Raw genomic sequence first — 17,500 nt, 5'->3', positions numbered from 1 at the left:
GAAATACAACTATTTTCGGTAACACTTTACTTGACGGGTTCATTCATAACACATTCATAACAGCTGTCATGAACTGCACATGAAGCATTCATGACTGATTCATGAAACATGACTCAACATTCATACCAACACTTTCATGAATGTGGAGGACAAAACGACGAAAACTTGTCAAAATAAAAGTCCAACCATCTAGTAATCCGTATTATGAATCCTCTCCAGCTTTTGTAAACATCTCATGAATATTTTATGAAGTCTACTTCAAATGTCACTTTACTATACGAGTTGTGAAGTATTCATCATACTGGGAAGTGAACTACTGACTATCTGTGGACCTCTGAATGGTTGGACATTCCTGTTTTATATATCTATATATACAGTCATTAGTGTAGACAATTATGCGTTCTTCAGAGGTTACTATCATAAAATAAACAAGCAGACAAACAAAAAACTAAATTCTCCTGGACACTGGACTTCCCCGTTGACTAAGATGTGACATGATCAGGTTGGCTAAAACAAAAAAAGACAGCAATGCTGCTTTGCGATTGTTGGACTTTTATTTTGACAAGTTTTTGACGTTTTGTCTTCCACATTCATGAAAGTGTTGGTATGAATGTTGAGTCATGTTTCATGTAACTGCTTCATGTGCAGTTCATGACAGCTGTTATGAATGTGTTATGAACGAACCCGTCAAGTAAAGTGTTACCCTGTTTTCTAACAGAAAGAATCTTTTATTTGTGTCCTCATGTCCTCATCGGTAGGGTAACTAACAAAAACTTCTTCATTTACACAGTAAATTGTGATTGGGCTCGAGTAGACCCACGTGTTTGTTTTCAGACTCCAGACTCTTGTGTGTGTATGTGTGTGTGTGTGTGTGTGTGTGGTTTCTGTGTGGTTATGGTTTATGTGTGTTTTTGAGTGTATGTATATACTATGCATGCATGCATATGTGTGTGTGTGTGTGTGTGTGTGTGATTGATTAGTCAGAGCTTATCTGTAGCTGTAGTAGTCTGGCAGAGGTCAGATATTGCCTTAGGCACTGAACACAGTCCTGTGAGCTACATTGATTGACTCTCTCTCTCTCTCTCTCTCTCTCTCTCACACACACACACAGACACACACACACACACACACACACACACACACACACACACACACACACACACACACACACACAGCTACAATAATGTGATATTACAATGGCAGAGGTCTGGAATTGTATCCTTAAAGGTAGTGTTGCCTGGCAACCGTACTCAACACATTGCTCAGGAAGTCCATACTGTATGTCACCAGCTTGAGCTCCTATTGGTTGGAGGAAATGACCTCATGACATGTGACTGTACAGACTGTTGTGATCAAGAGCTGCTTCTTTTCTCATCCACTTTCTCCTCTCTCTCCTCCTTACCTCTCCTCCTCCCCTCTCCCCTCTCTCCTCCTCCCCTCTCCTCTCCCTCCTCCTCTCTCTCCTCCTCCCCTCTCCTCTCTCTCCTCCTCCCCTCTCCTCTCTCTCCTCCTTACCTCTCCTCCTCCCCTCTCCTCCTCTCCTCATCTCTCCTCTCTTCTCCTCTCTCCTCCTTACCTCTCCTCCTCACCTCTCCTCTCTCTCCTCCTCTCATCTTCTCTGCTCCACACCTCTCCTCTCCTCCTCATTATCCCTCTTTTCCTCTTCTTCTCTCCTCCTCTCCTCATCTCTCCTCTCTCCTCCTCTCTCCTTCTCTACTCCTCTCTCCTCCTCTCCTCATCTCTCCTCCTCCCCTCTCCTCTCTCTCCTCCTCCTCTCTCCTTCTCTACTCCTCTCTACTCCTCTCTCCTCTTCTCTCCTCCTCTCCTCATCTCTCCTCCTCTCTCCTCTCTCCTCCTCCTCTCTCCTTCTCTACTCCTCTCCTCCTCTCCTCCTCTCCTGATCTCTGGTAGGAGGCCATTTAAATCCAGCGGTTTCCTTGGCGATGGTTCTGCTGGGTAAGCTGAAGTTCTATAAGTTCCCTGTCTACGTTCTGGCCCAGTTCATCGGAGCCTTCGCTGGCGCTGCCGCAGTCTTCGGCCTCTACTACGGTGGGTGGAAGTGATGTGTGTGTGTGTGTGTGTGTGTGTGTGTGTGTGTGTTCTGGCCCAGTTCATCGGAGCCTTCACTGGCGCTGCCGCAGTCTTCGGCCTCTACTACGGTGGGTGGAAGTGATGTCACTCTGATGTGCCACTGGCAGCATTGTGACAGAATGTCCACTTAGATTTGCTGTGTGTGTGTGTGTGTGTGTGTGTGTGTGTGTGTGTCAACTGTTTGTCACAGTGGTCAGAAGCAAAGAGGTTCACCCCAGACGGAGAGTATCGAGTTTTCACGTCACATTGAGCTTATACCTGCAGGGCACACACACACACACACACACACACACACACACACACACACACACACACACACACACACACACACACTGAGCTAATGGTACCTGCAGGGCACTGCTAGAGTCACTCAGAAACACACTCTCAACCCAGATAAACACACACACACACACACACACACACACACACACACACACAGACATACATACACACACATTAGCACAGCAACACACACTCGACCCAGACATAAACATACACACACACACACACACACATACACACATACACACACACACAAACACACCCAACACAGACATACACACACACACACACACATCAGCTCAGCAACACACACTTGACCCAGACATACACACATACACACACACACACACACACACACACACACACAGCAGTAGGCTGTGCGGTCCCTAAATGTGAATGAGAAAAGCAGACAGGGCTGTTCAGAGAACCTTTCAGTGGATGCTCTCTCTCTCCGCTGTACACACACACACACACACACATAGACTCAGCTACACACACACACACACACACACACACACACACATAGGCTCAGCTACACACACTAAACCCACACACACACACACACACACACACACACACACACACACACACACACACATAGGCTCAGCTACACACACTAAACCCACACACACACACACACACACACACACATACATAGGCTCAGCTGCACACACTAAACCCACACACACACACACACACACACACACACACACACATAGGCTCAGCTACACACACTAAACCCACACACACACACACATATAGGCTCAGCTACACACACTAAACCCACACACACACACACACTTAACTCCCACACACCCACACACCCACACCAGCACACTAAACTCCATCTGTGGTCTCCAGATGCCTTCATGGACTTCACGAGTGGCATCCTGTCGGTGACGGGCATCAACGCCACGGCGCACATCTTCGCCTCGTACCCAGGACGACACCTGTCCATCCTCAACGGCATCATCGATCAGGTGACAGGACATTACATCATACCACAAATCAGAACTTCCTCCATGAAGTAGTATGTGCCAATACTGTACTGTATGTTGCTCCTGTGTGTAGAGCATGTGTTGTAGGGCACCCCATGGCACAGCACTCTGTCTGACACCAAAGGCCTGACCAGATCTAGGCATTCAGCAGGGCATCAGGCCTGACCAGATCTAGGCATTCAGTAGGGCTCTATCTATCTATCTATCTATCTATCTATCTATCTACAGTATCTATCTATCTATTAGGGATGCAACGGTTTTCAATAATTTATTGAACCGTTCGGTTTGGCCTGTTCGGTTCAATAGACTCACCTAAACCGCAATATTTCGGTATACGCGACATTAAACTTTTTATTTAATACAAGGTTATTGCGCGCGCGTAGCCTGGGAGCGATAGTGAGGAGTGCTTAGGACCCGGGGGATGCGTTTTCTCTGACTGTTCAGCTTGCCTCTCGTCAACCTTGCAACAACCAATCAGAATTTTACTGAATTTCCCAAGAGCCAATAAGCGCGTTGAAATGCAAATGAAGGAGTCATGTGAGAAGAAACAAACTTTACCAGCGGCTGCATGATCATGGCGACATCTGAAGTAGCCCACGAACAAGGCAAGAAGACCGTCAGTAAACAAAGCACAGTGTGCATTGCAAGCACTGCTTCACAACGATCACCTAATAAAGGTAACACATCCAACATGTCGGCCCACTTGCGCCTTCATCACCCGGCTGTAACCTTAAGTGGAGCAGCACGGAGAGTTAGTTTGCCACCGAAAACCCAATCATCCATTGCTGCAGCCTTTCGACAACAATATTCCTATAATTCCCAAAGACATAACGAATACGACGGCGTATTAGGGCCACGTATATATACTTTGTAAAGACGCAAATTTGCCACTTTAGAAGGTCGAAAATTTGCCACATTATAAAGTCTGTGTGTAACAGTGTAATCGGTGGTTTCTGCCCTGCGTTGATTGCTCGCTAGAGTAGCCTAAGAAAGCGTGACGCCGACACAGCTGAGTGTATTCTCTTTTTGATAGTTTACTGGAAAATATTGTAGGGATGGGAGGTTATAGGAGATGGGGAAGCTGACATGTCATTCCAAACTCGGGTCATTTATTTTCCTGACGTTGTACATGCTAGGCTACGGGCAGCGGGAGGTGTCCACTCGAAAAACAATAAACTCACTGCTAAATCAGTCAATCGCTCGTCCACTCGTCAATCACACAACTCTCTCGCACACACAAGCACACACACACACACGACAGGAGACACAGGGGAAACAGACACTTTGTGAAGTGGCAAATTTGCCACTTTCTTCTCGGAATGTTGCGCCCCCCCCCCCCCCCGACAACAGGTTGCAATAATGTTCATTTCATTGTTCTAATATTTTTAATGCTGCACTGCACTTTTGTCTATGTTTACATTTTTTACGTTCATAAAAGAGGACAGGGCAGGCACTCCCAAATCAAATATCCATTTGAAACTAGTACACATAATACTACCTCACCAATTATTTTGAGAAGATTTTCAGAATTGTTCACTACTTTTTTGAGGGTGTACAACAGTTAAGTATTTTCTTTAAATGTGTGAAGAACAGTGAGTTTATTAAATAAATAACTACACATTACTTTATGCTGCACTGCACTATGGATAACATTGCCTGTTTATGACAGAAGGCAATGATGGTGTTCTTTTCTTTTAATACATTTTTGTGATTCTGCTTCATCTGTGTCAGGCTATGCATTTAATATTTTCTCTGCAAGTGTAAGTAGAAGCACATTGTTGATTTGAAATAGAAAAGGCAAATATAGCCTCCTGTATGCTAGAGCCAAGATAATATTGATATATTGAAACCGAACCGTTACCGTGGCCCAAAAACCGTGATACAAACCGAACCGTGGCAAAACTGTACCGTTGCATCCCTACTATCTATCCATCCATCTATCTATCTATCTATCTCTCACACACACACAACACTACACTAGAGAATCACACACACACACAACACTACACTAGAGAATCACACACACACACACACACACACACAACACTACACTAGAGAATCACACACACACACACACACACACACAACACAACACTAGAGAATCCAACAACCTCCTCTATTCGCTTCCCTGTTTCCTCTTTGATGTGCCTACATGTGGAGTTATATAAGACCGACCCAAATAACCACACACACACACACACACACACACACACACACACAAATAACCTGCATTGATGTGGGAGGATTTTGGCCCAAAAGCGTAAAGGGGTCAGTAGAACAGGGCGTCTAAATGGGTCCGTTTGAGGGGTTCAGATGGGCTGGTCGTGGTTAAGTGGGACTAATGCGTATCTACCTCCCCTCACACACACACACACACACACACACACACACACACACACACGTTTGAGGGGTTCAGATGGGTCGTGGTTAAGTGGGACTAATGCGTATCGATCGTCCCAGTTCCCCATGCTGCCATTAGGGGAAGAGATTCAGCCCCAAAAGGACTCAACTCAAAAGGACACGCGTCAGCCCTGATGACCATCAGCCTCAAAAGGACTCAGCCTAGTCCTGACGACCATCAGCCTCAAAAGGACTCAGCCTAGTCCTGACGACCATCAGCCTCAAAAGGACTCAGCTTAGCCCTGACGACCATCAGCCTCAAAAGGACTCAGCTTAGTCCTGAGGTAGCCTGGAGATCCAGAGCCACATCTAGAAAGATTTAGGGTCTGGCTATCAGTAATGAAAATGGCCCAACTCGAGGGGCGGCACCAAGCATGCATTTGAAAACATCACTGCATGCACAACACTGCACACTAGGACCAATGTTTCCTGACTGATTCCGGAGCTCGAGGTTAGAGTGCTGTTGTCATCTGTTTAGCTCGCCAGTGGCCGGCCTATATCAGATACAGCGATGTGATTGGTGCAGCTCGCCTGTGGCCGGCCTATATCAGATACAGCGATGTGATTGGTGCAGCTCGCCTGTGGTCGGCCGATATCAGATACAGCGATGTGATTGGTGCAACTCGCCTGTGGCCGGCCTATATCAGATACAGCGATGTGATTGGTGCAGGTTGGCTCCAAAGACATGGGTGATGAGCATCATTACTGACTCCCAGAGTGAATCGCTGAGCAAACTCAAATTGTCCTCTCAGAAGAACTCCCAGGGTAGCCCTGAGGAGCATCAGCCTCAAAAGGACTCTCCTCAAAAGGACTCAGCTCAAAAGGACTCAGCTCGGTCCAAAGGACTCAGCTCAAAAGGACTCTCCTCAAAAGGACTCAGCTCGGTCAAAAGGACTCAGCTCGGTCCAAAGGACTCAGCTCAAAAGGACTCAGCTCGGTCAAAAGGACTCAGCTCGGTCCAAAGGACTCAGCTCAAAAGGACTCTCCTCAAAAGGACTCCGCTCCAAAGGACTCAGCTCAAAAGGACTCAGCTCAAAAGGACTCAGCTCGGTCAAAAGGACTCAGCTCGGTCAAAAGGACTCAGCTCAAAAGGACTCTCCTCAAAAGGACTCAGCTCGGTCAAAAGGACTCAGCTCGGTCAAAAGGACTCAGCTCAAAAGGACTCTCCTCAAAAGGACTCAGCTCAGTCCTGAGGAGCATCAGCCCCATCAGTATGCTGCCCCCCTGTGGTTGGCCAGAATAATCTTTTTATTTGTATACTTACAGTATGTGGGAATGAGCACATCTATGGACAGTGGACCAGTGGTGTCTATGTGTTAGTGTTAAAGTCTGTTATATAATGTTAATCACTTGTCCCATCAGTTGTGTGTGTGTGTGTGTGTGTGTGTGTGTGTGTGTGTGGAGGTGTGCATTACTATTGAGTGCTGTTTGAGTCTGTGTTTCATTGTTTGTTTTGGTATTTGAGAGAGTGTTTGTGTTTACGTGTGTGTGTGTGTGTGTGTATGTGTGTAGGGGGTGGGGACGGGCATGCTGGTGTTGATCTCTATCTGACTGTGTGTTTTCTCTGTGTGTGTGTGTGTGTGTGTGTATGTGTGTGTGTGTGTGTGTGTGTGTGTGTGTGTGTGTGTGTGTGTGTGTGTGTGTGTGTGTGTGTGTGTGTGTAGGTGGTGGGGACGGGCATGCTGGTGTTGATCTCTATCTGACTGTGTGTTTTCTGTGTGTGTGTGTGTGTAGGTGGTGGGGACAGACATGCTGGTGTTGATCTCTATCTGACTGTGTATTTTCTGTGTGTGTGTGTGTGTGTGTGTGTGTGTGTGTGTGTGTAGGTGGTGGGGACGGGCATGCTGGTGTTGATCTCTATTTGACTGTGTGTTTTCTGTGTGTGTGTGTGTGTGTGTGTGTGTGTGTGTGTGTGTGTGTGTGTAGGTGGTGGGGACAGGCATGCTGGTGTTGATCTCTATCTGACTGTGTGTTTTCTGTGTGTGTGTGTGTGTGTGTGTGTGTGTGTGTAGGTGGTGGGGACGGGCATGCTGGTGTTGATCTCTATCTGACTGTGTGTTTTCTGTGTGTGTGTGTGTGTGTGTGTGTTTGTGTGTGTGTGTGTAGGTGGTGGGGACAGGCATGCTGGTGTTGATCTCTATCTGACTGTGTGTTTTCTGTGTGTGTGTGTGTGTGTGTGTGTGTGTAGGTGGTGGGGACGGGCATGCTGGTGCTGATCTCTATCTGACTGTGTGTTTTCTGTGTGTGTGTGTGTGTGTGTGTGTGTGTGTGTATGTGTGTAGGGGGTGGGGACGGGCATGCTGGTGTTGATCTCTATCTGACTGTGTGTTTTCTGTGTGTGTGTGTGTGTGTGTGTGTAGGTGGTGGGGACGGGCATGCTGGTGTTGATCTCTATCTGACTGTGTGTTTTCTGTGTGTGTGTGTGTGTGTGTGTGTAGGTGGTGGGGACGGGCATGCTGGTGTTGATCTCTATCTGACTGTGTGTTTTCTGTGTGTGTGTGTGTGTGTGTGTGTGTGTGTGTGTGTAGGTGGTGGGGACGGGCATGCTGGTGTTGATCTCTATCTGACTGTGTGTTTTCTGTGTGTGTGTGTGTGTGTGTGTGTGTGTGTGTATGTGTGTAGGGGGTGGGGACGGGCATGCTGGTGTTGATCTCTATCTGACTGTGTGTTTTCTGTGTGTGTGTGTGTGTGTGTGTGTAGGTGGTGGGGACGGGCATGCTGGTGTTGATCTCTATCTGACTGTGTGTTTTCTGTGTGTGTGTGTGTAGGTGGTGGGGACGGGCATGCTGGTGTTGATCTCTATCTGACTGTGTGTGTTTTCTGTGTGTGTGTGTGTGTGTGTGTGTGTGTGTGTGTGTGTGTAGGTGGTGGGGACGGGCATGCTGGTGTTGATCTCTATCTGACTGTGTGTTTTCTGTGTGTGTGTGTGTGTGTGTGTGTGTGTGTGTGTAGGTGGTGGGGACGGGCATGCTGGTGCTGTGCATCTTGGCGATCACGGACGGGAAGAACCTCGGGGCTCCGCGGGGGGTGGAGCCTCTGGCGGTGGGCCTGGCGCTGCTGGCCATCAGCGTGTCCATGGGCCTCAACTGCGGCTACCCCATCAACCCCGCCCGCGACCTGGGCCCACGCCTCTTCACCTTCCTCACCGGCTGGGGCTGGGAGGTGTTCAGGTAACACACCACAGGGCTGGGAGCTGTTCAGGTAGTACGGGGTATGGAGATGTTTAGGTAACAGTGTGGGGTGTGGAGGTGTTCAGGTAGTATGGAGTATGGAGCTGTTCCGGTAGCACAGTGTGGGGTGTGGAGGTGTTTAGGTAACAGTATGGAGTATGGAGGTGATGTTTAGGTAACAGTATGGGATATGGAGGTGATGTTTAGGTAACAGTATGGGATATGGAGGTGATGTTTAGGTAACAGTATGGAGTATGGAGGTGATGTTTAGGTAACAGTATGGGATATGGAGGTGATGGTTAGGTAACAGTATGGGATATGGAGGTGTTTAGGTAACAGTATGGGATATGGAGGTGTTTAGGTAACAGTATGGAGTATGGAGATGATGTTTAGGTAACAGTATGGGATATGGGGGTGTTTAGGTAACAGTATGGGATATGGAGGTGATGTTTAGGTAACAGTATGGAGTATGGAGGTGTTTAGGTAACAGTATGGGGTATGGAGGTGTTTAGGTAACAGTATGGAGTATGGAGGTGATGTTTAGGTAACAGTATGGGGTATGGAGGTGTTTAGGTAACCAATGGGGTATGGAGGTGATGTTTAGGTAACAGTATGGGATATGGAGGTGATGTTTAGGTAACAGTATGGAGTATGGAGGTGATGTTTAGGTAACAGTATGGGATATGGAGGTGTTTAGGTAACAGTGTGGAGTATGGAGGTGATGTTTAGGTAACAGTATGGGATATGGAGGTGATGTTTAGGTAACAGTATGGGATATGGAGGTGATGTTTAAGTAACAGTATGGAGTATGGAGGTGATGTTTAGGTAACAGTATGGGGTATGGAGGCGTTTAGGTAACAGTACGAGGTATGGTGGTGTTTAGGTAACAGTATGGAGTATGGAGGTGATGTTTAGGTAACAGTATGGGATATGGAGGTGATGTTTAGGTAACAGTATGGGATATGGAGGTGATGTTTAGGTAACAGTATGGGATATGGAGGTGTTTAGGTAACAGTATGGGATATGGAGGTGATGTTTAGCTAACGGTATGGGGTATGGAGGTGTTTAGGTAACAGTGTGGAGTATGGAGGTGATGTTTAGGTAACAGTATGGGATATGGAGGTGATGTTTAGGTAATAGTATGGCGTATGGAGGTGATGTTTAGGTAACAGTATGGGATATGGAGGTGTTTAGGTAACAGTATGGAGTATGGAGGTGATGTTTAGGTAACAGTATGGGATATGGAGGTGATGTTTAGGTAACAGTATGGGATATGGAGGTGTTTAGGTAACAGTATGGACTATGGAGGTGATGTTTAGGTAACAGTATGGGGTATGGAGGTGTTTAGGTAACAGTATGGAGTAGGGAGGTGGTGTTTAGGTAACAGTATGGGGTATGGAGGTGTTTAGGTAACAGTATGGAATATGGAGGTGATGTTTAGGTAACAGTATGGGGTATGGAGGTGATGTTTAGGTAACAGTATGGGGTATGGAGGTGTTTAGGTAACAGTATGGAGTATGGAGGTGTTTAGGTAACAGTATGGGGTATGGAGGTGTTTAGGTAACAGTATGGAGTATGGAGTATGGAGGTGATGTTTAGGTAACAGTATGGGATATGGAGGTGATGTTTAGGTAACAGTATGAGATATGGAGGTGATGTTTAGGTAACAGTATGGGATATGGAGGTGATGGTTAGGTAACAGTATGGGATATGGAGGTGATGTTTAGGTAACTGTATGGGGTATGGAGTAAGCAGCCAGGAGAACACATAGCCATTCATGACAATAGACCTCTGAAGTTTGCCTACAAAAATGCCGTCATCTTTGTCCAAATAAGGAGATCCGGTATCTTGAGATTTTTTTATGGGAAAATAACATGGGGATTTTCAATTATCGCACCTGTTAAACTCTCATGGGGATTTGATGACTTTGTAAATGCAGACGTTTTTTGCTACACAGTTTTGTCCACTGCCGTCTAGTGGATACTGTGATCTTCGGTAGGTGAAGACGGCACACCTTGATCTTTGCTACCCCAGAGCTAACTTACAATGCAACTTGCCAATAGACAGCTAGCTTCAATTAACTCCCGGATATCCTTATATGGGCAAAGATGGAAGCTTTGGATCCTTTTTGTAGGCTAACTTCAGAGGTCTATCGAGTGTGTAAGTGTGATGTCACATTTCTGTAGCAACCGAATTAGTAGCCTACTGTTAGCATGAAGAACACAAACATCAACAGTATAGTAGCCTACTGTTAGCATGAGGAACACAAACATCAACAGTATAGTAGCCTACTGTTAACATGAAGAACACAAACATCAACAGTATAGTAGCCTTGTTAGCATGAAGAACACAAACATCAACAGTATAGTAGCCTACTGTTAACATGAAGAACACAAACATCAACAGTATAGTAGCCTACTGTTAGCATGAGGAACACAAACATCAACAGTATAGTAGCCTTGTTAGCATGAAGAACACAAACATCAACAGTATAGTAGCCTTGTTAGCATTAAGAACACAAACATCAACAGTATAGTAGCCTGTACTGTTAGCATGAAGAGCACAAACATCAACATCCCTGCACCGGATACAGGGCACGTCCAGAGTTGGCAGGATCAGCATGCAGGCTTGTGTGTGTGTGTGTGTGTGTGTGTGTGTGTGTGTGTGTGTGTGTGTATGTGTGTGTGTGTGTGTGTCTGTGTGTGTGTCTGTGTGTGTGTGTGTGTGTGTGTGTGTGTGTGTGTGTGTGTGTCCAGTGCATTGGCAGATCAGCATGGAGGATTATTGTATTTCTACTTCTGTTGCTCCACCACTGATTGATCATGTGCTGTTATATAATATCATGCTCACCATGTTTACAGCCAAGGGACAGCTGGCACGAGCATTACACGAGCATGGCAAAGGCAGCGTGAGAGGAGAGTGGGCATGAAGGGAGATGGGCATGGGTGGCGTGAAGGGAGATGGGCATGGGTGGCGTGGAGGGAGATAGATAGATAGATAGATAGATAGATAGAGTTATTGTATAGATGCTGATGTGAGTGTGAAACAGATGTTTAATAAAATTCCAGCTGTGCTTAAAATATCTCCTCATCTCATCTGACATCTGCTCTGTGTGCTGTTTTGTGTTGTGCTATGTTGTGCTGTCCTGTGCTGTGCTATGTGTTGTGCTGTGCTGTATTGTGCTATGTTGTGTTGTGCTGTGCTGTGCTATGTGTTGTGCTGTATTGTGCTATGTTGTGTTGTGCTATGCTATGCGTTGTGTTGTGCTATGTTGTGCTGTGCTGTGCTGTGTGCTGTTTTGTGTTCTGCTATGTTCTGCTGTCCTGTGCTGTGCTATGTGTTGCGTTGTGCTATGTTGTGCTGTATTGTGCTATGCTGTGCTGTGCTATGTGTTGTGTTGTGCTATGCTGTGCTGTACTGTGCTGTGCTGTGTTGTGCTGTGCTATGCTGTGCTGTATTGTGCTATGCTGTGCTGTGCTGTGCTATGTGCTGTGCTGTGCTGTGCTATGTGCTGTGCTGTGCTGTGCTATGTTGTGCCCATCCTCAGCACTGCAAATTACTGGTGGTGGATCCCGGTGGCAGGGCCAATGGGAGGGGGTGTGGTCGGCGCCATCATCTACTTCCTGTTTATCAAGATGCACCACTCCCACACTGAGAAACCTCACGAGGAGCAGGAGGAAGAGGAGGAGGAGGAAGAGGATGATAACAGCCTGAAGGACAAGTATGAAATGATCACTGTGAGCTAGAGACAGCAGGCTTCGCAGCGCCTGAATCTAATGTCTGTGTTTAGCACAGCCCATCTGCCCCTTACCTCAGTCAGAACACTCTTGCTTCGGCTCCATCTCAGTCAGTGTGCTTATATACGGAACAATCTGATTGAAACAGCAATCGGATTAGTGTTAGAATACGGAAGTGTACATGACATGCTATACTTAGAGCCTTCTCTCTCTAGGGCTATGACTATACTGAACTTTAAAAAATCGGATTCCATAACGACATAGCCTATGCTGGTTCAAGAATCATGATAAACTCTTGGAGTTAAATATAATATAAAGTCAATACAAATTGGAGTATTGGTCACATGACAATTTTAATCAGATTGAAATTTAATTGGCACTGAATGCGATTACAAATGAAACAGACCCTTACCTTAGTTTATGGGCTGTGTTTTGGTTAAAACTGGTTAACTTGGGTTCATTATATGTTTTGGCATCCAATACAGTATTTGGTTCAACATTTACATTGATAAAAAAAACGTGTTCTTTATTCAGATTAAGTGTTTGTGTAGTCCACTTGTATTGTTTATATTATTGAACTTTAAAATTACTTAAATGACAGTTAAAAGTCCCGTATGAAAATAATACCTGAATGGAAACCTTTTATACTTGCAGTATAACAATTATTAAACATAGTTTACTGAGGATATACTTTACTTTCATGAACTAAAAAGTGGGTCACGGCAGTGGCTCAGGAGGTCGAGTTGTCCAGCTGCCGCAAGGTTGCTGGTTCGAGCCCAACTCTTCTTGACCCTGTCGAAATGTCCTTGAGCAAAACACATTGGCCCAAACCCAATGTCAGCCCTAAAGACTAGGACTAAGGACTCACAGACTTAATTGATCTCAGAGTGAGTGTGTGAGGCCACATGGGCTCAGATAGGTATTTTTGGATTGGGACAGCACTTCACGAGATCACATGTACCTTGGCGATGTTTACTAACAAAGACGTTGCTAACGTTTGCACCATGCACATGTGTGTCGTGCGTGCTGTTGTTTACCTTAATTTCCATATTTTTCTATGATCTCTGCGGTAAATGTCACACCACTTTGAACTGTGGGTAATTCCCTTACGTTAAGTCTGCACCGATGCAGACTCACGGAAAGGGCTCGGTAAGTGTGTACTCAAACCCTCACGCCCGTTGTAATTCGACATTGGGACAGCCCCCCTAAGCCCTTACGAATTTCGCTAGAACGCGCACCAAAGTCCGTGAGTCCGTGAGTCCGGACATTGTGATTGGGCCATTGTGTGTGTCAATGGGTGAATGTGAGGCTTGACTTGTAATCGTAATGTGCTTTGAGTGATTGAAAGAGTGTAAAGAGCTACAGTATGTAAACACAGTTCATTTACCATTTACTATTAGTAAACTAACAGTACACCTATAATTCACTTGTAGTGTATCTAAGTGCACCTGAAAGTTTCTACTTTTATATCTAAAAACACTTTAAGTATACTATCATGAACTAAAAAGTGGGCTAGGAGTATACAATTAGTTTCTCCACTAGTTTACTTACAGTATAGTTCGGTGCAGTTGTACGGCAGTACGGTTGCAGTGCAAAAGAAAGTATACTTTCGAGTATACTAGTATATACAATTAGAGGTCAATTTAGTCCAAAGAAATGTTAAAATAATAATAATTTAAAAAGTAAACCACAAGAACATGTTTATTAGTGTGGTCTCTACTTTTTACTTTTTTACCAATAAAATAAATTGGGGAATTACACTTGCACTGAAATCTACTTAATAAAATTAACTTTTTTGGTAAGGGGAGTGACTGGAATTTGTTTGCATGTAACGGCCACGAGTCTCTCTTCTGTCTGTCTGTCTGTCTGTCTGTCAGCCCTGTCACCTCTAACTCCTCGCTCTCTTCTGCTTGCCTTGTAGGGACCAGCTCTTTTCTCAGACTGTCAATGAGAGGCCATTTGAATCAGACTTTGATGGAGTTTTCAGCAAAAATTATGACCTTTACGATAACCTGGCGGACAAATGTTAGCCGGCTCGTTGAGTCGCTTCTCCAACATCACTGACAGCCATTCGATAAGATGACCGGAATATAACACAACTGAGTGCTCGATGCTAACGCTAACATCAGTGGGTGTGGAGTGCTTGAAGCTAACGCTAACATCAGTGGGTGTGGAGTGCTTGAAGCTAACGCTAACATCAGTGGGTGTGGAGTGCTCGATGCTAACGCTAGCATCAGTGGGTGTGGAGTGCTCGATGCTAACGCTAACATCAGTGGGTGTGGAGTGCTCGATGCTAACGCTAGCATCAGTGGGTGTAGGCACATCAGCTGCTCTTCTCACTGCAGTTATAAATTTGTATTCTTTCCAAAGAACACCATGTAACACAAGTCATGTGTATTTCCAATGGCCCCATTGAAGCCAGTTTGCTGACTCAGCAAAATGGCGCGTCACTGAATCTTGTATGTGAGCTCATAGAGGAGAACATGGCCCCTGAGTCACCTGCCCGCTGTGTGTGTATTTGGCTTTGATGTTATTGTCACGGTGACTGTGTGTCACCATGACGACTAGACACACCCACAGGGCATCTCGGCCATGCCCCCTTCCTCATCTCTTATAAATACAAACCTAACTGGACTCTTGTGTGATTATTCTGTCTGCTGACTGTTAACGTTTCGACTGTTTCATATTCATGTTACATTTTGACTGTTTCATATTCATGTTATGTTGTATCTACGCCTCTTGTTTTATTTAGTTGTTCGTAATTGTATTTATATTTTCAACCACCATTTCCAAAAGAACATCTGAAGTGGTAAAATGCTTTTAAAAAGAGACTTGGCTTTGTCAGTGATTTCAACTTAAAAGCGAATGTTGTATATTTTTCAGGAATAAACTTTATTAAATAGAACTTTTTGTTTGTAATCTTTGCATTAAATAATTTATGGTTTCCTGCCAAATTAGTCTTCACACACTGTACTACACAGGAAAGTGCTTTAACTCATTGAGTGCCAACAACGTAATATTGCGTTTTTAGCTCCCATGCGTAGAGTGCCAATAACGCAATATTGCGTTTTTCGCTTTTTTTTTAATTCCGAAACTAGACACTCTAACTCACCTTATGTGTGATTTTTGGAAGTCTATCATGAAGAGAACTGAAGTAGATGACGATTGAAAACTCATGAAATCCTACAATCCGGACATTTACGTCCGTCTTAAAGTGGCTTACAGTATATCTCCGTTTCTAGAGGAAAAACAGGGATTTTGATGAAAACCAGCCACTGTTTAGCTTGGGATTTCTCAGGAATGGTGACACGTAGAGATAAACGGTTTTCACCCACTGAGAGCTCAGAGTCTCACCTTTCAAATGAGCCATAGTATATGTCCATAATTCTATAACATAGAATACGCTGTGGCTCTACAAAAATAGTCAAAAATGATCTAGCTTGCCGGCACTCTGGGACATAGCTTCCAAAAACAATGCGGCATTCAATGAGTTAATAAGGCCCTGTTTACACACACACATGGGTATTTAATATGGCCCCGTTTACACACACGGGTATTTAATATGGCCCTGTTTACACACACAGGTATTAAATAAGGCCCTGTTTACACACACACGGGTATTTAATATGGCCCTGTTTACACACACACAGGTATTTAATATGGCCCTGTTTACACACACACGGGTATTTAATATGTGCCCTTGACGGCATACATACACAGGTAGTGTAAACTAAAACTTTTCTGAAAACGGAAAACTTTGCACAAGTGTGCAAAATGTTATTTTTGAAAACGAAGAGGGTGAAATGTTTGTCTATGAAAATAGCAGGCCACATGTAAACGCAGCATAAGACTCTCATGAAGCAAACTTCTAGGGGCAACTGCCCTGTTGCTAGTCTGGAGTTTAACACGGTTTTAAACTCCAACCCCCAACTCTCAGGAGTAGGAGCACCCAGCTGGAAGTAAACGGTTTCATGAAACCTCATCAGGACAAAACTACACCAGCGCTGTTTGTAATATTATAATTAAACCTCATCAAGACAAAACTACACCAGTGCTGTTTGTAATATTATAATTAAACCTCATCAGGACAAAACTACACCAGCGCTGTTTGTAATATTATAATTAAACCTCATCAGGACAAAACTACACCAGCGCTGTTTGTAATATTATAATTAAACCTCATCAGGACAAAACTACACCAGCGCTGTTTGTAATATTATAATTAAACCTCATCAAGACAAAACTACACCAGTGCTGTTTGTAATATTATAATTAAACCTCATCAAGACAAAACTACACCAGTGCTGTTTGTAAAATTATAATTAAACCAAATTGTTTCCTTTCCTCTGAGTAAGGTCTTATTCTGAACTGCTTGTTTTAATTGAACTAAGTCAAATATATTATTCTCAGCATGGGAAATAGACTGGGAGTTCTCTGCAAAGTGGCTGTGGGGTGTAGTGGTAGGGGTGTGTGTGTGTGTGTGTGTGTGTGTGTGTGTGTGTGTGTTCTCGTTCTGGGATCTGTAGCATATATAGCCACCACACATCCTCTCTTAACACGCCTCTCCACACACTCTCTCTCTCTCTCCCTCTCTCTCTCCACACACTCCACTCTCTCTCTCTCTCTCTCTCTCTCTCTCTCTACACACTCCACTCTCTACTCTCTCTTTCTCTCCACTTTTCCTGCCTCTTCACAAACTCTACTCTCTTTCTCCACTCTCTCTACTCCTGTCTGTCTGTCTGTTTATCTATCTACTTCTCCTTGCTCTCACTCTCTCTCTCTCCCACTCCTTCTCACTCTCTCACCCACTCCTTCTCCCCCT

At 44.9% G+C, this 17,500-nt stretch overlaps 1 protein-coding gene across 1 annotated transcript in view; it reads left to right on the top strand.

Annotated features, from left to right (window-relative positions):
- The window catches only part of LOC134094511 (aquaporin-9-like), an 18,319-nt gene extending 2,867 nt beyond the window's left edge, over positions 1 to 15,452 (top strand). The window contains exons 3-7 of the mRNA XM_062548052.1: positions 1,912 to 2,049; positions 3,235 to 3,353; positions 8,724 to 8,941; positions 12,489 to 12,662; positions 14,600 to 15,452. Coding sequence (XP_062404036.1) covers positions 1,912 to 2,049; positions 3,235 to 3,353; positions 8,724 to 8,941; positions 12,489 to 12,662; positions 14,600 to 14,708 — 758 coding nt within the window. The 3' untranslated portion in view covers positions 14,709 to 15,452. The remainder of the gene's footprint in view (positions 1 to 1,911; positions 2,050 to 3,234; positions 3,354 to 8,723; positions 8,942 to 12,488; positions 12,663 to 14,599) is intronic.
- The last annotated feature ends 2,048 nt before the right edge of the window (positions 15,453 to 17,500 follow it).

This window comes from Sardina pilchardus, chromosome 10, assembly GCF_963854185.1.
Source record: "Sardina pilchardus chromosome 10, fSarPil1.1, whole genome shotgun sequence".
Lineage (NCBI taxonomy): Eukaryota > Metazoa > Chordata > Actinopteri > Clupeiformes > Clupeidae > Sardina > Sardina pilchardus.
Note: the sequence above shows the minus strand (reverse complement) of the source record. Positions and strands in the feature narration are given on the sequence as shown.